The sequence below is a fragment of the Grampus griseus genome (assembly GCF_964374135.1).
Source record: "Grampus griseus genome assembly, chromosome: 4".
NCBI classification, from domain to species: domain Eukaryota; kingdom Metazoa; phylum Chordata; class Mammalia; order Artiodactyla; family Delphinidae; genus Grampus; species Grampus griseus.
The window spans coordinates 546623-569044 of record NC_138997.1 but is presented as its reverse complement, the minus strand read 5'-3'; the positions used below and the strand labels follow the sequence as shown (position 1 = coordinate 569044).

At 40.8% G+C, this 22422-nt stretch overlaps 1 protein-coding gene across 1 annotated transcript in view; it reads right to left on the bottom strand.

Moving 5' to 3' along the window:
- The window catches only part of GUCY1B1 (guanylate cyclase 1 soluble subunit beta 1), a 47743-nt gene that overhangs the window by 12605 nt on the left and 12716 nt on the right, over nt 1–22422 (bottom strand). Inside the window, exons 3-8 of the mRNA XM_082653124.1 lie at nt 21433–21533; nt 19740–19858; nt 6307–6504; nt 3177–3407; nt 1795–1911; nt 697–830 (exon numbers count right to left, since the gene is read on the bottom strand). Of these exons, the coding sequence (XP_082509250.1) occupies nt 697–830; nt 1795–1911; nt 3177–3407; nt 6307–6504; nt 19740–19858; nt 21433–21533 (900 nt within the window). The remainder of the gene's footprint in view (nt 1–696; nt 831–1794; nt 1912–3176; nt 3408–6306; nt 6505–19739; nt 19859–21432; nt 21534–22422) is intronic.

Sequence of the window (22422 nt, the reverse complement as noted above, 5' to 3'; positions counted from 1 at the left end):
GCTTCAGTAGTTGTGGCACGTGGGCTCAGTAGCTGTGGCTCGCAGGCTCTAGAGCGCAGGCTCAGCAGTAGTGGCTCACGCGCTTAGCTGCTCTGCGGCATGTGGGATCTTCCCGGACCAGGGCTTGAACCCATGTCCCCTGCATTGGCAGGCAGATTCTTAACCACTGCGCCACCTGGGAAGTCCCTATGTTTATTATAAAAAACGTTATTTACATAAATGTCAACTTAAAACTATATTTTGAATAGTATATCTCAGTTAAAGTAGTGAAACAGTTTTAATATAAAATAGCTTACATCCAGAAATCATTAGAAAAGTAACTTCTTGGTGCCAAATATAACCATGTATTTCTGCCATCGCATTACATGCTTTATAGGTTTGCTTATGGACATATGATGTGTCTTTGGAAGGTACAAAGCTACAGAGTTAGCTACCTTCAGATTAGGTATCCCCGGATCTAATGGCATAAACACTCAGCAAATTGACTAAGATATGGCAAACAAAACAGAAGACATGACTCCTTCTGAGTTTATTGCAAATTTTCAATGAAGTTATCCTTGTTATAGAGAGGCGTATAAGAAGAGTTGTGAAGTCTAAGCATACTTTGTAGAAACAATTGAATAAAAAGATATTGGACTCCTTCATTAGCGCCAGATGGGTACTTCTATCTATTATAATTCACCTCGAAGTGATTACCTTGGTGAGCACAGGAAAAGTATGCTGTCTGCTTCAGGTAAGTAGATCATCTGGCCCTTGAGCCGTAAGCAGCTGATCTCAGTGCCCGTCAGTTCATCCTCACACTCTGATTTCTCTACATCCAACAACCCTTCCTGGAAAAGGCAAGACACAACCGTCCACTCATGCCTTTGTCTCTACCTAACGACTCAGCCGAGGAGGACACAGAGACCCTCATTCCCACCAAGCCGTAAGGGAGAACATCGGCCCAGGTAGAACAGGAGAGGCGTTTCACCAGAGTCCGCCAGGTAACAAGCAGACAGCCTTACATCACTGCAGAAAAGCCAACTGGCCGCTTCCTTTGAACCCAGAAAGACAGTAGCTGTGCTACTTTCACATCTTTATGGAAAGCTGCAGTGAGTCTTATTTCTGATTTTCCACCAGGGCCACAGCACGTAATCCCAGGCTCTAGCAAAGGCCAGACTCAGTGTCCCCATGCCCACCCCTACATGCACAGAGCAGCTGGAAGCAGCTGGTTCCAAATACAGGAAGCAGGTGCGGGGAAGACCTTTGTAGGTGGAGGGTGGAAGGGAGGGTGAGCTTTGTCCTCTGGAACACTGGCTACATCAGCCCCAAGAACAGAAACTACGAGATCTGGGTACCACCAACTATCAACTGAATGAAAATGTTATCACGTGTATTTCCCCACAAAAATGCCCTGAAGAATAACAGACAATTTAGGGAACAACAAACCAGCGGCTTTGGGTGAAGTTTAAAAAATCTTTATTAGTTCCCCAGATTTCTAAAATAGGAGTCTGTAGCTGTATATTGAGTAAAAGGTGTTGGTTTCATCGTGTGCACCCGGGCAGCCTGGGCGAGGCCTTCTCCAAACTCTCACGCGTTTATTCTAACCAGAGGAGAGGGTCCCACTTCCCTACAGGCAAACCCCAAATCAGCACCGTTGCCTTTGAAATAGGACTCCCTTCGGGCTCTGGCGTTTCTCTCTCTACACCTTCTGCATCTCACAGAATGTTTTTGCAGCTAATTATCCCTGTGGAACACTTCTAATCTGTAACAGACCTTACTTCCTCACACTTACTGAAATAATATCTCAATTACCTTGCTTCTCAGTACGAAGACCGTATTGATGTGTGAGAGGATCCCATGGAAACTGATGTCAATATGAGGACGGACCAGGGAGAAGACAGACAGGAGGCTGCAGGTCCCAGGCTGGAGCTAAAATGCAGATGAAAACAAAAGGATACTTAGTCAACAATTCTTATGATCTGATAGTAGTTATTAGATCAGACCAGCTCAACAGCACTTAAACACAGAAAATCGTAATTATTTCGTAGGAAAGTGACCTCAACTGTGGACTCACAGCATCATCTAAGCAGCTTGGCAACTAAATGAACATCCAGTAGTTGCCTGAACATGAAACCTAATATGGAATCAGGGGACTAATATTCAAATATAAGCTAATCTAAACAAGAGAAGAATTTTTGAAGAACAAAGAATGGAACTTAGCTTTTAAATTGTAGCATGAGGTGTTAGATGTCCATGGCCTAAAATGAAATTTAAATAGCAAAACCACCCACAACACTCATAGTTTATCGGGAGACGGCTAATTACCAATAAAAGGGAAAGTGGGTGACTGCTTACACTAAGTGATGTTCATCCACCCTCTAGCCTCACAGTATAACAAGGGGAGAGCAGGCCAAGAGGGACGTGACACAGTCAAGGTCATCAATGGAGGAGAGGCAGAGGCAGCATAACAGCCCAGTCCACACATGGTTCTGCCTCCAGATTTACGGGTTCATGCCAGATCCCATGGGAGTTCATCCTGAAAGAGTCCTTAATTACAAGCAAAAAGTATCTCTAGACACATGTCATGTGCAATTCCAAAAGTCAGAAACGGAGAGAAAAGAAAAAGTAGGAAGAGAGGACTTGACAACAGGTCTGAATAAGAAGATAATATAATAACAATAATAATAATACAAGTCAAACGTACATTCCTGGCATCACCCAACTGCTGTCCTTTGATGCTTTTTCTACTAAACCCCATGGTAATCTCTATCGCTTTCCTCTTTGGTGTATTTTAAATTCCTTCCTTTTCCCTGCAAATGTCAGTGGTTGATTTTGAAAGTTATTTTCAGACAGTAGATATTCAGTGACTATTTGCTCCATGTTGAATAAATTAAGTGAAAACTGATTGTTACTGGAAAGTTACTCACTTCCTCATTAAAACGAGTACACTATTCCCACAGAATTCTCCCACTGCCCTTGTGATTAAAACAGAAAAAAATAAGTAGCTGTCCTAGGCAAAGCTGCAGTATGCTGAAACACACTTAGTGTGCAGTTACGGAACTTCTGTGACGTACCGTGTGCTCCACGTTACCTGATACATAAGCAAAGGGTTAAAGGTATGAATGGTCACTTGTAACGATAGTGTCTTTGTGGCCTTCTGTCTCAGCCCCCAAGGGAGTGTGATGTACTCTTACCTGGGGAAGGACTCTGTAGATGGCATTGCCACACTGAGTGACCACGAGATCCCGGTTGAATATGATGTGAAAGGGAAAAGCTTTGCAGAAGGTATATGGGCTGATGCGTGATTCCTGGGTACCATTTTCTTCAAATCTGTCAAGATCTTCATAAAAATCCTCTTCTTTTGACTCTTTTTCTTCAATCAAAAATTGAGTATGATCACATTCTTCGTTTCTTTGCTGAATAACCTGGATGCCAAAAGGGGAAATGGTGTTAATTGTCTGCATTTAGTTACAATACCTAAATACCTAAGAAACTGGTGATGAGAACTTCCCTTAGCAGGTTAATTTTAAAAATTCAATATATGCAAACACTATACACGCCTAACATAGAAAACTATTGCTGGACGTTGATTTATGAAACCTGAAGACTGACTAAGTAAATTCACAGAAAGATAGCAAATCTGGTACGAGTCCCCTAGTGGTCCATGCAGCCTCTTTGGTAGAATTTGGGGGAAGCACCCCCTTGTCCTGGTGGGCTCAGCACCCCTCAGCCAGGCACACGTACAGTAGACGCCCTACACATCATACAGAGTGGTATGTTTAATATGATCAAAAATGACACGCACAAACAGGGAAATGAAACGACAGAAATACGTATTTAATATGCCATGTCATTTTTTTATCCATCAATCGGCAAGTATATAAAAATTACAGTACCACATGAGGTAGGATACAGAAGAAGAGTCATTTCACATGCCACTAATGGGGGTATTTTGACTAATCTTTCTGAAGAATAGATCGACAAAATGCATAAAATCCCCCCTCCCCAAATTACCTTTTTTGATTTAATTCCAAATCTAGGACTTTATTCTATGGGAGTAATCATGATCATGAGCGAAGCTCTCTAAAGAATAACTACATTTCCAAATATTATTCACAGGCAAATAAATGATTAAGCTTTAAAAAAGATTTTTCCTTTCGAGTTTAAGAAACTTCAACCAACACATCCTCTTATAAAGGGAAAAAACCATATCTCAAATTGCGGCCAGATCAAAATGGGAAATAGCTGAATGAATATTTCTTCAGCTGCAGCTAAATGAAGGCAAAACATTGCTCTTTTTCACTTTTTTCCTTAGTTCACTGCAGCCAACTCTGACACTTAAGAACAAATCTCAATTAATATGGACGCTATTGTATATGTTTTCCCAAATGTAGTTTCACGGTGAAATCAGGATATTACTACTAAAACTGTCACACTAATCTACTACACTGCTGAAAGATTAGTATTCTTATTTATGATTGGAAAATTCTGCCCCATGAAGATAATTTCCCTAAAGTCTCATAAAGAAAACAAAACAATCTTAAAATTTTGATGTTCTGCTGTGTTTCCATTTCAGCTAGAAGAACTGAATTATATGCAACCTAAATTTACTAATGAATTCCTCAATTATACCCTTTTGCCTTGGTTAAATCAGCGAAATGAACAGCTTTTCTGATCATGTTTTTAACCTCTCCTTCGTGTATCACCTTCATGACATGGTCTAATATTCCTGAAGTAGTTAAATTGTCTGGTAGCTCTGGACCTATTAAACTTAGGGATTCAACATAAGAATACCTCAGGAAATTAAAACAGTGCCTTTGAAAAACATTAAACACACCAAATATAATTACCAAATGCAAATATTTCAGACATCTATATTGGAATACTTGAATAAATGAAGGTCACAAGACAACCCACATTGTATAAGTGGGAGGTATAAAGTGAACCCCATAATTATACAGAGCGCTACTGCTGTCAACCTCCCATACCAAAGGCTCTAATAACCGTGGCAACTGCAGTTTCCAAGGGTGTCCAGTTTATGCTGCTTTCCTGAGGTTTCTATGCCCTTACTTCTTGCTCAGCTTGGCTACGTAACGAACAAACCAAGAGCAGACCCAGTGTTTACAACCCCCATGATACAGGCTCATGTGCTAAAAGTGAAGTGTTAGTTCGGTGTCAGGATCCAGAGCTGGAAATGAAAGGCGTACACAATTTTAATTGAATTCCAGTGAGATTCCTAATCACAGGTGCATTTCAATCCTTGACCCAAGTTTTTAAATGTCTCTGGATTTGATAATGCTACATTATCCATACTCCCACTTTCTAGTTGTAGAGAAACTAAGGATGCACCTGGGGATCACGTAAAAAATGACACCAACTCTTGAAAGTAAAAACACCCGTGAAATCTCATGTGACATTACTAGATTAAATATACGGCATACTTTTCTAAATTAATCAATTTAAATGTTACAATTTCTATTTGTGTAATACTGTACTTAAAGTGTGGGCTTCCCACACATGTTAGAATGTAACTATAGATCTAAGAAAGCACTGCCTATTAGATTTTCCATAAAGAAAGCAAACCGAAATAGGGTACCCTCGGCCCACTTTTCTCAAACCTAGGGCCACTGAAAAATGTCTCTTGGGGCTGAGCACACAAAACACAGCTCCCTGGGAGCGACTCTCTGGATTAGAAATAAGGAAAAATGATAGCTCCCTTTATTGCACAGCTATTGTATCAGTACCTTGAAATTATCACTCAAAACTGACAGGGGGAATTAGCAACAGCAACACATTTTTTAAAGTCTGAGACCAGCTTCTTTTACCAAGTGATCTAATTTAAAAAAAAAAAAAAAAAAAAAAAAGCAAAGGTTTTAGCCCACAAAAATGAAATATTCAAACCACATTTCAGGGACAGACCAAAAAGTCCACACACACACACAAAAACCCAGTAAAATAATACTTCATCTCGTATTACTTTAGAATGTGTCCATGTTACAGGGGTTTTTTTTGTATTCTGAAGGCCACAGCTCAGCCAGACAAAGGTCCTCCTGCTTCCCAGCTAGTGTGAGCTCACAGGAACTGCAAATTAAATTTCCCGTTGCCTTGAGCAATATATATAATTAGAAAGAAAAATCTGTTCCCACAAGGAAAAACTACCCTGTGTGTGCATTCCAAGCCAAATATAGAAGACTGCCAGTGTTACGGCTGGTACTACCTCTGCTGAGCGCCAGTAGCAGCGCTGACCAGGGGCATGTTCAGAGCACCTTTCTAACACCCCGCATGTCACCTGTGCCCAGAAGAGCCCCAGGTACTGACCATTACCTTCATGTCTATTTCAGTGTCGTGGATCTGCTGAGCTACCGTCTTAATGATCCCGATGACAATGTCCTGCAGGCCTTCTCTCTCTGAGTAGTAGTGCAGGATGAGCCCTTTGCCCTTCTCTGCATCGGTGCACCTAAAGGAAGGTGCTCGCATGCCCGGGTAGATGGTAGCAAGGTGGTCGTGCAGGGCATCGAGGTTCTGCAAGGAAGGGGACAGAGTGATGAGTAAGTCCTGCTCCCATGTGGCAGCTGCCCTCGGGAGAGAAGGCTGAGGAAGCAGACTCAGGTCTGAGCTCAGGCGCCCACGGGCCATGCGAACATGCACAGGGCACAGCCTTCCCTGCTGCATCCAGACGTCGGTAAGGCAGGAACCACAGAGAACTTGAAACTAAGGTGATGAAATTAAGAAGAACATCTGTGTGAATGGATAAAGAAGATGTGGTACACACACACACACACACACACACACACACACATAATGGAATACTACTCAGAAATAAAAAAAGCATGAAATAATGCCATTTGCAGCAACATGGATGGACCTAGAGATGATCATACAAAATGAAGTACATCAAAGACAAATACCATATGACATCACTTATATGTGGAATTTAAAATATGACACAAAAGAACATATCTACGAAAGAGAAACAGGCTTACAGACATAAAGAACAGACTTGTGGTTGCCAAGGCGGGGCAGGGGGGAATGCACTGGGAGCTCGGGGTCAGCAGATGGAAACTACTGTGTATAGGACAGATAAACAACAAGGTCCTACTGTAGAGCACAGGGAACTGTGTTCAATATCCTGTGATAAACCATAGTGGAAAAGAATATGAGGACTTCCCTGGTGGCGCAGTGGTTAAGAATCCGCCTGCCACTGCAGGGGACACGGGTTGGAGCCCTGGTCCAGGAAGATCCCACATGCCACAGAGCAACTAGGCCCGTGTGCCACAACTACTGAAGCCTGCGTGCCTAGAGCCCGTGCTCTGCAACAAGAGAAGCCACCGCAATGAGAAGCCCGTGCACTGCAACGAAGAGCAGCCCCCGCTCGCCGCAACTAGAGAAAGCCCGCGTGCAGCAACGAAGACCCAACGCAGCCAAAAATAAATAAAATTTAAATAAATAAATAAATAATAAACCTTTGCATTAAAAAAAAGAATATGAAAAAGAATGTGTATATATGAGATAACTGAATCACTTTGCTGTACAGCAGAAATTAAGACGGCACTGTAAATCAACTATATTTCCATAAATTAAAAAAAAAAACATCTGTGACTGCTAACAGTGGAAATATTTTAAAGAAGGTAAACAAACAAGGGGGTGTAAAACGGATACCTGAAGCAGAAAAAAGAAACACAGTTATGAGCTAAGACAAAGGTATGCATACTTACAAGAGTTTGGGGCAGTTGTATATTTATGTTATGATAACCAGCATGGAATGCCCAAAGTGATCACATATTACACTTTGTTTCCACTACAATCCTAAAACTTGACTATTAATTCAAAAACTACATCAGAGTTATAAGCATATGAAAATATAAGCATACTCTTTGTGAAATAATATTTTAGTAATTAAAATTATTTTGGAAATTATATCAGTATAATTTCTTCATGTTCATTTATAGTCTCCAAGCAAGGTACAGCCTCATAGCTAACCTGTGAAACTGAACCTTTTGGAACTGAAGTCTTGGAAAACTAATAAATTTGCAAATAAATATTTTCTGTTCTGATAGCCTTGTGATTAATTTCTTTTTGATTAATTTAGAATGTACAAAATTCCCCACTTTCTTGTATTACTCTCTAATATTAAAAAAAAATTTTTGTTTAAAGATCACCAGAAGAAATGGTACAAACTATACTACTGACTGGGTGCAACATGGCTTTCCAACACTTAATTCATAATGCGTGTTGTGTGTGTGTGTGTTGCACAAATATAGTAGCGCACACACATAGCATAGCATGGTACAGGAGTTAAGAGCAAGGTGGCTAGAAGGAATAAAGACGGAGACGTAGAGAACGTACTTGAAGACACGGCGGGTATGGGGAAGCTTGGACCAAGTGAGAGAGTGTCGTGGACATATATACACTACCAAATGTAAACTAGATAGCTAGTGGGAAGCAGCCTTACAGCACAGGGAGATCAGCTCGGTGCTTTGTGACCACCTAGAGGGGTGGGATAGGGAGGGTGGGAGGAAGGGAGACGCAAGAGGGAGGAGATATGGGGATATATGTATACGTATAGCTAATTCACTTTGTTATACAGCAGAAACTAACACACCATTGTAAAGCAGTTATACTCCAATAAAGATGTTTTAAAAAAAACCCAAATATAAAATTAATCACTTATTATAAAAAAAAATCAAGCTGACTTTGGGAATTTGCTGGTGGTCCAGTGGTTAGGACTCTGTGCTTTCACTGCTGAGGGCCCAGGTTAGATCCCTGGTTGGGGAACTAAGATCCCGCAAGCTGAATGGTGTGGCCAAAAAAAAAAGAAAAATGAAAAAAAATTCAACTATTTAAAAAATAACTTAAAAATAATCAAGCAAACTTGGATTTAAATCATGACACTGTCATTTCATGATAATGTAGCCAACCTACCCGACCTTTCTAAGGCTTGATTTCTTCTGATAAAATGGAAATAACTGAGGTGATGTATACAAAGCATGAGCCCACCCCAGATGCAGCAGGCAAAATAACGGTGTCCCCGAGATTCCAGACCTCGGCCCTGTGAACATGCTACCTCACGCGGCAAGAGGGATTTTGCAAATGGCGCTAAGCTTACGGACCTTGCTTGGGAAGATTACGGTTGGGCCCCAGCCTAATCCCATGAGCGACTGAGTCCTTAGGTGCCAAGACCCTTTCCTGGTTGCAGGGAGGGACGTGGGAACTGAGGAGGAAACAGGGTCTGAGGAACAGGACACCGCACGCAGGGCCTGGCGAGAGCCTGGGGCCTTACAAGCCCCACCACCACCGCCCCCCTATGGCCGGTAAGGAAACTGGTCCACAGCCCTACGTCTGGCCCCGGGGGCTGAATTCTGCCTACACCCGAACGAGCGAGGAAATCTTCCCCATCCCCCATCCCCGTCCGCAGCCCTGCTGGCCCCCTGACCATGGTCCAGGGAGACCCCTATGGCCTCCCAACCTACGCAAATGCAGGATAATAATGTGTGTTGTTTTAAGCACTTATGGTTGTGGGCATTTGTCATGGTAGCAGTAAAACAGCTAATTCACCAAATAGGAACCTGTCAATAACTGGTGATTATTACTGAAGAGAATGGGAAAAGCAAAACGATCTCAGGATGCCCTGAGCCTCGAGGAGCACATCTGAAAAGGAGGTGTGGAAAGGGGCCAAAACGGAAGGACGGTTCTCGTTCCAGATGTCTCAGAGAGGCCAGTTTAGGGAAACAAGGATCCAGTAAGACGTCAGTTAGGACGCGGCGCGAGTATGGCAGGAGGTGGCGCCCTGAGGGCACGTGCGGCCCTGCGTCGCCAAACACTCATCCGTGCGCTGTGGGTGCAGCGTATAAAAGCATGTGCACTGCGCATGCGTCACGCAGGTTGTGCGCTGCAGCCAGGGGCAGGGGGCAGGGCCGGCCCAGATCTGCACCACACGGACCCGGACTGTAAGCGGTTCATGGTTTAGCTCACAAACCAATGTGCAGAGTGGCTTTGGGTGCCTACAAGGGTTAGGGTTAGACTAAAGGACGGGGTCCAAAGACGCAGAGTGCAGGTAAGAGCTGAGGTCACAAAGGCTGACGTTCTGATTGGGATACATGGCTCAAGTCCCCTCAACTGGTGAAGCGGCTTCTTTTTGAAATGCCTTCAGGCCTAGGGCTAAAATTTGGTTTTCTGCCCCCCAGTTCCACCTGTTATAATCAAGTCAGGCCAGTTCTTAACTCAAATACCAAGTGGTCCTGATTGCTCCACAGGCTGCCGTTGCCAGGTAAGAGGAACCCAACACGGCAGATGCTAAGGGCGGACAGTTTACAGAAACCTCGAGCAGCTGAAGGCCTGAGACGACCTCACTTGCTAAGTAACACGGAGGGTTTTCCTATGACGAGGTCTTCCCACGGGAACCCTTTCCTGGGAAGGGAGACATGAAGACTGCCCCTCATAACCCTGCCAGACCCCTTACACGTCTGCTGATGCTGCAAAAACGCTGTCACAGAAAAGCTGGTGAGAAAAAAGATCATCAAGAGAGTTCTGTATGTGTTTCCCGCAAAGTCAAAATTCAGCCTGTTGCTGCTAAATTAAATTTCTGTCCTTGTTCCTAAAATAATTTCCTAATGTAGTCAGGCCCGGGTACTGTGTTGCGGCTCATTTTCATGAAAAAATTTAAAAATGAGTCAAACAGTAACTTGAAATATGTAGGGTTTTTTTTTTCAATTTCTTTTCTATAAAATGTTCGCATACAGTACATCTCAAGTCCATATGCCTAGATTACTTTCACACTCACCTGTTTTCATCTTGTGTCATATTATATGAGCACATTTCTGTACGCAGATAAGCAGATGGCAGGAGGCGGTACCCGATGGTACCATTCACCTTCTCTGCATCACTGATGCTAAAGAAAGCGAGAGATGGGCCAGGAGTCACACAGGGACATGCACTGCTCCCTAAATGTGGGGACATTTTAATTTAAATAATTCAATCAAGTAATGCCATTTTAATTTAATATCTGCCTTAAAGGTATTGTTAATACTAAAGTATTAATAATAAAATGTTGCTTAAATTTATCAATTCAAAGCAAGTGGGAAATCAAGACACATGAGGTCATGTCAATCTTTTAATAAGTCTCTGTGGTAACCAACTCTCCAGGGATTGACTGTTTTGTTGAGTTTGCTATTAATTAGACAACTAAAGTGCTTTCCTGGAGCATAAAAGATTTAACACCACTTAATGTAATATTGATTTTCTTTAGGTAGTATCTAACCATAAAAAGTACTCCTGGGATTTCTTTAGTTACAGCTTCCCTTACTGGGTCTTACTCTCTCAAAATTGAAGTGATTACCACTGCCTATTATGAGAAATGGAATTCATGATTATATATTAAATTATTTTCAACTGAGTACATCTGTACTGCTAAAAATGTACTTTCTTCACAGACTTCACAGATAATTGTTTGCAGGAACCTCAAAGGCCACAACAAAGATACTCAAAATAGCCAAGAGAAAAACCTTGTCTGTCTACATTTTATAACACCATCTATACAAAGGTAATTATTCGTCCACATGGTTGTAGCAATATATTTTGGAAAACAAGAGTTTCAATTAAAACTGGTTTTGTTTTATTTCTAAATATACCCATGGAGGTGGCTATACAAAGAAAAGAGCTGAATGGCTAGTTACAAAGAAGTACACAAATAAGAGAAAGAAAAAAATATAAACGCATGTATTTCTGCACAAGTAGATTCCCAGGAAACAGTAAAGCAAACCTCAAATACGCTTTCACGTCATTCTCCTTAGCTTTATGACACTAGGAAACAGGAAAGGAACAGAGAGCAGGTTCATTCATCTATCTTGCCTCAAGATGCCAAAAGGCTGGTCTGAGGTTTCCATTTCATTTCTCTGAATGTCCTGGTATCACTTTACTGCTTTTTCTACAAGCAAGATGAATGTACTGTTTCTCAGGAATTCTGCTACTTATAAGTCCTCCAGCCTTTATCATTTACAGAAGAAAAAACTAGTGCTGGCGTCCTGGGATTTAGTACACCCCACAGATTTAGGACCAAAAGAGACTTTATTAATCCTTTGAGAAATATTACTTTGAAGTTCCATATTTTTAAAGATCTTGGAATGCTTCAAAATAAATGCAAAATTTCTCTTTGTACTATGCATGGCACAAATAAGCTTATACATACTTACAGAGGCAAAGTTTTCCGGGAATTAACGACCTCATTCCCGTTTCCAGGGCATCTAATTAAAAATTCCTAAATGATGCACATAAATGGGTGTAGTAAGACCCTGCCTTGAAAGTGTTGAGAGAGAGAGAGAGAGATTTTTCAGCATTCAAGAACGCTTATTCTAGGGAGGTCCCCGGCGGCCTGGTGGTTAGGATTCCAGGCTTTCACTGCCGTGGCCTGGGTTCAGTCCGTGGTCGGGGAGCTGAGACCCCGCAAACACACAGCCAGAGTAGCATGGCCAAAAAAATCAATTAACTAATTAAAAGAAAAAAAGAACCCTTATTCTAGGGGATGGGGAGAAGGGAGCTGTCTCTGTTACTTGACAGCATTACTGCAGTCAAGAGCTGGAAAGAATCTTAAAACTCAGTCACTGCAAACCTCCCTGTTTTTAAGGAAAGAGGATGAGGGACAGCATTTCCTTTCTTTCTATTCCTCACACTTCTGAAAAGCAAGACCAACATCAATACTTACTTGTGAGAGTCGTGCACTTTGAAAAGCATTTTAAGTTTCAGAAGCAAGATGTTATGTTAGAATCTGAATGTGAAAAACGGAAACGAGCAAGACGCAGATGAAGCGGAAAAGTCACCCCTACATACCGGGAAGCAGCAGGTCCGGAAGTGGAAGAGTCACCCCTACATACTGGGAAGCAGCAGGTCCAGGCGTGAGTAGCAGAAAAGTCACCCCTACACACCGGGAAGCAGCAGGTCCGGGCGTGAGTAGCACGAGCTCACAGCAAGTAAGGGGCAACGTTTAATGATACTTTTGTGCCTTTTCTACTTAAAGCTGCTCCTTGAGAAACAGCCTTCCAACCGAAAAGCTACAGGGAATCTTTTTTAAAAGAAATAATGTAAGGCCTTATTTAAAAAGAAATTGTACCAGAGTCACTAAAAATATTTAAATGGTGATATTTTTAAAACTACTTATAGTTATCATTACCATCCTCTCAAGAGAAAATTTAATTTTTTTAAAAAAAGGCAAAGAGTCATAGAATTACCTGTGTAAGCTATTTCACTTATTATAATACTGCCTTTAAATTCATGTTTAAAAAAATCTCGTTCATATACAACTTCTGACAATCGATATCTTGTAAAATTGTGAAAATATATACGAGTTATTCAAAGAAAAAGTTCTTACAATTCTAAAATATTATCTTCCTTCAAGAGTTCTAGCATGTCGACTTTAAAATTGCAGATGCCAACTAAGGGATGTCACTCCTCACCTGGTTCTACAAGAATTTAGTCATTGAGCCCCTGCAGTTGCTGACCTTCAATACACCCAGGAAAGAATTCAGAGTGAAGATCAGGGATGAAAAAAATGTTAGCACAGGCCCTCAGGTAGTTAGGAAATTCTGATGAGCCTGGATTCTTGCATCTTCCGCCAGCCAGAAAAGCACTAAAGCCATTAACTAAGATCCCTGCTCCTGGTGGCCAGCAGACACCTGGTACCGAGACATGCGCCTGACTGCACATACCCCTTCACCAACACCACATACACACTGACCTGCCCCTTCCATCTGTGCCACGGTTTCTCAGAGTCACCCGAGAGGCTGTGTCCCTGGCTACAGTCCTCAGCAAGACACCGAATCAACTCATGGCTCTCACATTGTGCGTTTTTTTTTTTCAGGTAGACACAGGTTATAGAAATTGGTGTTTGGGATTTTGAGAAAAGCTCTTCTTGAAATTCAAAAGTTAAAAATAAAATGAATGGTGCATTTTTTTCTAAGAAACATTATAAATAATTTAGGGAAATATTAGAATTTCACAGCTGTTCAGGAAAAATCCCATTTCCCGAAATAACACTTTGCACAAACATTGAAGACTTTCCGATCAGCCATCAACCCCAGATTGCTCCTGGCGGGCTGGCCAAATTACAGTGTAGTCTTTTAGAAGCCAAACCCTGGAGCCGACACAGATTGAAGAAGATCCCGTTGCAGGCTGAACAAAGGCCCTGGCAGAAGACTCTGAGGTCTATGAACTGGGAAAGTAAGTGAAAACGCCACCAAACCCAAAGTAGTGGAAGAAGCCAGTGTTTCCAGTGACCGATGACAGAATATTTGTTTGCTTATTCCACTGAGATTCCTATGCATGTTTAAGCAGGCTCATAATTTAAATCCTGACTGGTCTCTAAGATTGCACATTGCTCCTTTATTTTTCAATAGTCAGCTTTCCACGCTCATTTAGGTTTCATTTTACCTCTGTAAAATTATTGGGGAAGTAAAAAATATATAACATAATAAATAACAAGACACCACTGGAAATGAATCAGTAGCCCTGCTGTGGACTGACTTGGGTTCCAGACCCAGAGGTCGTATACCATCTTATCTCTTCAAACATGGACAACTCAAAGCTCTACTCATCCATCCGTAAATACAGGTACACATGTACACACACACACTAACACAGACACAAAACATAAAAGGAAAAACAACACACAGAGTGCTTTCCCAATTATCCACCGCTGCATATCAAAGCACCCCAAACTTACTGGCTTAACACGCTAATATTATTTCTCATGGTTTTGTGGGCTGTCTGGACTCAGGTGGGAAGTCCACTCGGGTTGGAGTGAGACAGGCTGGGACGGACTCATCGTAACAGCTGAGAGCGCAGCCAGCAGCGCTGTCCGAGGGCCTGCACAGGCCCCTCCTGTGGCTTGGGCGTCTCGTGTCACGGGCTGGGTTCCTACAGGGAACCTCCCAAGAGCAAATGCTCCCAGATACTCAGATGGGAACTTTAAGAGTTCTTATGAACTAGCCTAGGAAGTATCAGAATGTTACTTCTGCCATATTCTACTGGCCAAATCATCACTAAAGCCAACCCAGATCCAGGGGAAGGGGACTCCACCCTTTCATGGGGGAGAGGCACAGCCACACTGCAGCAGAGCGTGTGAGATGGGAGACATCAGTGTGGCTAGCTGGGGAAAAGACAATCTGCAGTAATGCAACAGGGCATCCGAAAGTAAAGGGGAGCGTGACTTAGGCCGGGAATACCATCAGACTGGACATTCCTTACCAGCTGTATGTTTTATGGGGCTTTCAAGTCCCATCTGTTCTCTGCATTCTTTTAATCAATACACTAGAAGCTTCAGATAGAAATTTACTACAGCAGCAGCATGAAACCACACTTTATTCCTAAATTAAGAATAAGAAAGCGGCAGAATAGGGAAAAAATTCTTGCTGAAATATAGTCTTACCTTTAAGACAATAAATCCAGATAAAATGTGTAAAATCCAAAAATCTAAATCAAAATGTCTTCCTATTCTTGTTTATCTCTTTTTTTTCTTCTCTACTTATTATTTTATTTTATTTTATTGGCCACACCACATGTGGGATCTTAGTTCCCTGACCAGGGATCGAACCCCCTGTACCCCCGGCATTGGGAGCACAGAGTCTTAACCACTAGACCGCCAGGGAAGTCCCTTGTTTAACTCTTTTTGATAAATCATGTTTTCGGTTGCTAAATCAGCAAAAGGATAATAATTAATTGCAAGGACTATCTACTTTTATCAATAGTCGACAAACTGATGGTTTCATAGGACATTTAACAAAAATCAATTCCAAATTGTGTGATGTCTTTGGAAGAATAATGTTTCTAAAAAGTTTCCTCTAAAACCTGTATTTTATTACATTATCCATTTAAGATGTGTAGCTCTTTTCATGAAAGTCTTGAGGTAGACTAAAAATAGGCATGATGTAAAAATTCTTAAAATGACTTTGAAAATGCAAGGGAGAGTGTGTAAGCAGAGCCGGGAATTTGCTATTGGCAGCAAAGCCTTTCAAAGGAGAACTGTCCATTATTCAAGCTGGTAAATTGTTGAATTGTTTAAGTTCACTAATCAAAGGAAATGACAAAATCCATGAGAGAAACAAACATTTTTCCGGAACTAAACTACAGATACTATCTATACAGCGTCTCCTTGAGTATAAAATGTGCATAAAGGAACAGAGGTATTATCTGGACAATACAGCCTGGGCCAAATAAAAAGTATACACATAGAACTCAGAATTAACTAATGCTACCATTTGAAGACTCTTTATTGATTGCCTGTTATATGCTGTGCCTGGTACTCAGAAAATTAAAAATTATTTCAAGAAAAGCAAAAATATGTATATTTAATAGGGAGTCGCTGTTAATAATGTATCCCACTGAGAGGCCGGGAGAGACACCCCCCAAGGAAGCCCTCCTCAGAAGGATGGGAGTGGATGAAGGAACCCAGCCTGACGCATGGCCAGTGGTCTCCCGTGGTACAGTCTCAGTAGCTATTTTCTTGTTGCCTGAGAGCCTCAGATGGAAATATTAGAACAACATTTTAAAAGAAATTTTAAAACATTTTCTTTTAAAATTTCTTTTAAAACAACATTTTAAAGGAAAACATTTTAAAAGTTTCAACAGATACAAGTAATGTCACTTGTATGTTAATGAATACACAGTAATATGCCACGCCCGCATGAAGAAGAAATTGGTCTAGAGTGTGTCTATTCGTCTATATTTCAATCTACAATCAATCTCTAAACAAAGTTATATAGCCTCACTCAAAATGGGTTATTATTATTCTTAATAAAAAATTAATCTTGAGCTATTGGGGTATTCGCTTCCTATTTTTGTATAAACATCAAATATTCATTTTAAAAAATGTTCTTTCAGTCCCAGATAAAGTCTGTGATGATACCATCATTAAGAGACTATACACGACCTCTGGCCTCATGGCATTTACATTCCAGCCCCAAACAGGAAATGATCTACGGTGCGAGACCTCCTATGGGTGAGGAAATAGATGTACTGTGAAAACATGAGAAATGTCAGTTCCCTGATTCAAACAGGGTAGAGCCAGGAGAGAGGAGGGGAGCCTTCCTGGAAGAAGTAATTTGACCAGCAGGATGACGAGGACAGGTCCAGCTGAAAAGGACCAGGAACAGTGTTGCAGACAAAGGGAAGAGCAGGTGCAAAAGCTCAGAGGACAGAGAGAGCAAGTTTAAAAAAAAAAAAAAACCGTTCTGGACGAAGTCCTGTTTGGCTGGGCTGGGGGGAGCTTAAGAGGAGAGATAGACGGGGATGTGAGTAGTTTCAATTATTTTAATTGCTTTTTACATTTCCAATGAGCAATTGGGAATCACTGAAGGGTTTAAGCAAGTAACTGATGGGAGGAGATTTATGTGCATTTCAGAAAAGTCACTAGTTATAGAATGGAGAGGAGATGGAGGGGTCACATGCAGAGAGATGCGGAAATCGATCCGTCACTGTATATAATGGTAGACTGTCCCAACGGAAGGGTAGGGAAATGAAGAAAAGTGGTAGGATTCTGAAAATTCAGTACTTACGACGTAGAGTCTAAGGATTTAGTGACTGTGTAAAGTCAGGTGGTGAAGGACAAAAATAATCTTTTAACTATCCTTAGAATAAAGCCCAGTTTATCTAACTCTTTAAAGTCTACCGTGAAGAATGTTTTATTATTTTATGTAATGAAGAACGTCAATTTTTAAATGCAAGCTAGGATCTTAAAACAATTTAAGAAAATCAGTTGCTTTATTTCATAGTCAGTTTTACAGAAAAACGGTCCATCTAATTTGTTTGTAATTAGCCTACTCATAACACAAATATCTACTTTTAAGAAAAGCAGTATGTTAATGTAGCCAATTTGCCATTAAGATATTAATTTCAAAACCAGGAAAAAAAACAATTCAATCAAAAATAGACAATACTGATGAAAACTTTACAGTATTCTAACTTTCCAGTTTCCTCACTGTTCACACTGGCACTGAAAGAAAAAAATAAAATAAAGTCGTGTGTAATTTAAAGGTATATTAACTAAAACTGCCTATTGACTTTGAGGAAAACAGACTCAGGACTATTTAAAATAATGCTGCCCAGGGAAAATAAAAGGCACTAACAGCCATTAAGGCAAGTCACAAATATTAGTCTTCAGGTCATGTTAAAATTTCTAGTGGCCATGTTTAAAAAAGGAAAAAGAGCCGCGTGAAATAAACGTCAATGATACATTTTCATATAACTCAGCACTTCCAAACTTTTACCATTTCACCATGTAATCAACATAAACTAGGTACGAGCTATTTGCATTCTTTTCGAAGCCTGGTGTGTTTTACCCAGAGCACGTTTCACAGGCTGAGCGTTCACGTGGAGACCACCCTGCCGGGCAGGGCAGCTCTAGAACAGGAGAAACCTCCGGAGCTGCCCATCCTCTGCTGTCCCACTACACACCTAGCAGTCGGTCACAGTGAGTAAAGGGTAAAAAAAAAAAAAGAAAGTAAACCGTTTGTGGACACAGATGTGGCCACTGACAATGTTAAAATTAAGGGAGAGGAACTGCAACTGAAACTTAGCTGAGGTGACAGCAGTCAACAGAAGTATTAAAAATGGAAATGTATTCAAAACCCCCAAATCCCAAACTACTTGTACATCTCAAACTTTAATCCATGTGAAGTAATCCATTTAGATACGACCTGTTAAAGGTTAATTTAAGTATCTCCTGGCAGCTACTTCGTTTGGAAGTGGCAGCTTTTTCGGACACCAGTAGTTTCGTAAATCCATGGCAGGGACCACAAGCCAGTTTCCATCTTGATTTAAGGCTGTTTTTAGTTTGTAAGAAAAATGTCACTATGTAAACCACCACCATTTTGATTAAACACTACAGTCCTTATTTTGGCTGTTAAATCAGTAATGCAGCCGGATCGCAAGCAGTTTACATTCCCCCCAAACTGGGCTCCGGTTCAGCTAGTACTGCATTGACATCATTTTCCAGCAAGACCTGGCTGCTTTCAGCGGCCAGTTTAGAAACATCCTTTACAAACAACTACATAACATTCAATGTTAACACATTTCAAGAAGAGGGTCTCACAAGTGCCTGTGCTTAAAATAGGACAGTCAATCCCAAAATAGTCTCCCACCTAATGTGTCATTTGCTAGTATAATACAAAAATAATAATAATAAGGTAATTTTAACAAGAAGACAAAGGCCTTTGACGTCATTATTTACCTTTGACCGCACCTGAGACTGACTTTGGACGATTTCCTATTTTCCTCTCCAGAGTAGATTGACTAATATGTAACCGGCAGCAATGATTCTCAAACTTGTTTTGGTGGCAGGCACTTTCTCCGAAACAGCGAGCTTCAGGTAGAACATCACAGATACTGATACACTCTTTAATTACGCTATGCAAACTCGGAGTGACTTGCAAGTAGAAAGTAAGCCCACGTTATATACATAAAACCACAGCTACTAGCACAAAGAACTATTTTTAAAAAGGCAGCTGCAAAGATCACAACATGTTGAGTCTTTCAGAGACCACTGCTTTACAACTTGAGTATTCAGCATCAGTACCAAAAATTAAAGGAAAAATGCTAAAATGTATTCAAGACCATCCAATAATTATTATTTTACGTGAATTAGGAAAAATGTCACTATGATTCCATTTCAGCAGTTAGACACTCATCCAGCTGGCTGAATAAAAGGATTCTAGAGACTACACTGGAAAATCAAAACCTCAGAACTTTTAGCACCAGGACCTCAAACTGCTCACCTGCAGAAATTCTCTGACATTAGATCCCAGCACACGCAGGATTGTGTCATAACCAGATTCTTGACAAAAGACGAAAAACATCTTCCCAAACATTTGGAGGATTTCTCCAGCATTGAGATCTAGTTTATAGATTTGAGAGGCAACAGAAAGAAAATATATTAGAGATGGAAAATTGTTAGTGGGAGGAATGAAGACAAGTGCATAATAAAAAATGTTAAATATCCTCAATTTCTGTGCAGAGTGAACAGATCACAGGAAAAACATCTGGCCAGGAAAATACAATGAAATCTGAGAAGACAGCGTATTGACGTGTTAACAGGGTAAGTCTGTACTTACAGCAAAGCAGTTTCTCAGCTTGCATGACAAAATTTTGAGCTTTTTTAAACTTATACTTAAGGTATAACCTACTTTTTCCAAAAAAATACAGAAGGATCTTGAAAATCATCAAGAATGCACATGATAATATCGTGGTGCAAAATTATTTTTCTTTATATAAATATCCATATTTAATAACTCGGTTGCATACAGTATGTACCCTAAGACCCTGTGTTTTTCTTAATATTCAATTATTAATATTTCCTAAAATTTAAAATTTTTTCTTAATATCAATTTTAATCACTATTTTATCCAACACAGATATGCAACAATTTATTTCACCAATGCCTGCTTGTTCAAAATGTAGGCTTTTCCAATTTTTGATAATGTAAGTAACTCTGAAATGAAAACACCCATAAATCTTAATGTTAACAAATCTAATCATTTCTTTAAGAAAAATTTCTAAAGGATTTGAACATTTTTTAAAAGATTTTGACTGATGACGCAAAATTATCCTCGGAAAAAACTCTTATCTTACCAACAGATTTTAAACGTGCACCATTTCCTCTTTAACTCTACCCTTGACTACACTAGATATTTTTTTTAATTGCCAAATTTGTATAAAAATTATTTCACATTTGTGTCAATTCTGATTACCAATAAGGCAAGATATTTTTCTTCTTATTATTAACCATTCACCATACTTTTTTTTTGGTAATTCTTGTATCCTGCAAAAGGTAGCACTTGCTCTTCTAGCTGTATTTGACAAAGCCAAAAACCATCCATCTAGTCTATCCGACCTGTAGCCTAGCTGTAAATTAAGTGCCACGAGGATGCGAGATACTACTCTGAGAACAACATTTTTCCCATGAAGTTTTTTTTTTTTTTTTTTCTCGGAAATAAAAGCTCATTTAATAATCTGTCCATGAAGTTTTTTTTTTTTTGGACTTTGCCTTCCTTGCATGAGTTTTGCCTGATGCAGACCTCAGTTTCTTGTTTCTTTTACCAATACCCAACAAAACCTGTGATTACAACAGAGATTTGGAGATAATATTTTCTTTATTCTACACTTTTGAAATTACTGTGCTGTTGACATGGCAACATTAAATTATTATCATGTTATTAACTTATTACATTAAGTATCAATACTTTTTTTCCTTCCTCAACACATGGCTTTTTGTGGGGAGGGGCAGAGAGCTCCTCTCTTCTCTAAAGAGTCTGTAAAAAGAGCAGTGGGACTCAGTGTGGCCTGAGGCTAACATCACACGTGACTGGGCCCCAGTGGGGCTGGGCAGCACGCGTCCTGCGCAGCTCACACCGCGACCTTGGGCCACGCATGCCTTTGGACGTCTACGGTGGCGAGTCACATTTAACTTACTGAGGACTTTGCTTGCGGCAGCAACCAGATCATATGTTTTAGAATCTTCGTATATTATTCGGACAAGAAACTGCCCTTCTTCATCTAACTGTGCCTCTCTTCTAGAAAACAAAAAGAAGACAGACAAATAAAAGAACAGCTACAATGATCATACAAGAAATGGCTGCATATCTGGAACAGAATTTACTTTTGGCAAATTTGGTTAAATCAGTGACAGGTACCTAAAAGTCTAGTGATTGCAAAGATCTTACTTCACATCCCCCCTCCCCAAATTAAAAATGATATATTTAAGTATGTTTTAACAAGATTAACATTTGTATAGTACTCTAATGCCCAATACCGTGCCTGATATTAAATATGATCACGAAATAACTTTTGGTGAAATTAATAGGCAGCAAATATGTGTTGAGTCCCTCTATGTGCCAGGCACAGTTAGAGGCACTAGGGATACAGCCTTTAGTAGGAGAGAGTACCAACCTCTTGGAACAAATGTATTCTAGGAGGGGAGACAGAAGGGCATAAAACTAAGATAGAACTAAGATATACATACATACACACACACACACACACACACACACACACACACACACACACACACACACACACACACACACACACACACTAATGGCAAGTAGTTTGGAGAAAAGTAAAACCGGGCAAGGGGGTAAGGGACTCAAGTACGACAGCCGGAAGCATCACTGAGAAGCTGGCAATGGAGTCAAGTGCGAAGCATGCCTGCAGGGAGCCCTGAGCAGCCTGGGAGCCCCGGACGGGGGAAGAGTAGGTGAGAGCGCTGGCAGGGGCAGCCCAGGGCCTTGGAGGAGGAGCAGAAGCTTCAGTGAGGGGACGGATCCTAGGGCTGCACTGAGCATGGATGGAAGGCATATAGGGCGGAGCAAGGTCACAGCAAGGTGACAGCAAGGTCAGAGCAAGGACAAAGAGAGGACACAGCAAGGTCACAGCAAGGACAGAGCAACATCAGAGCAAGGA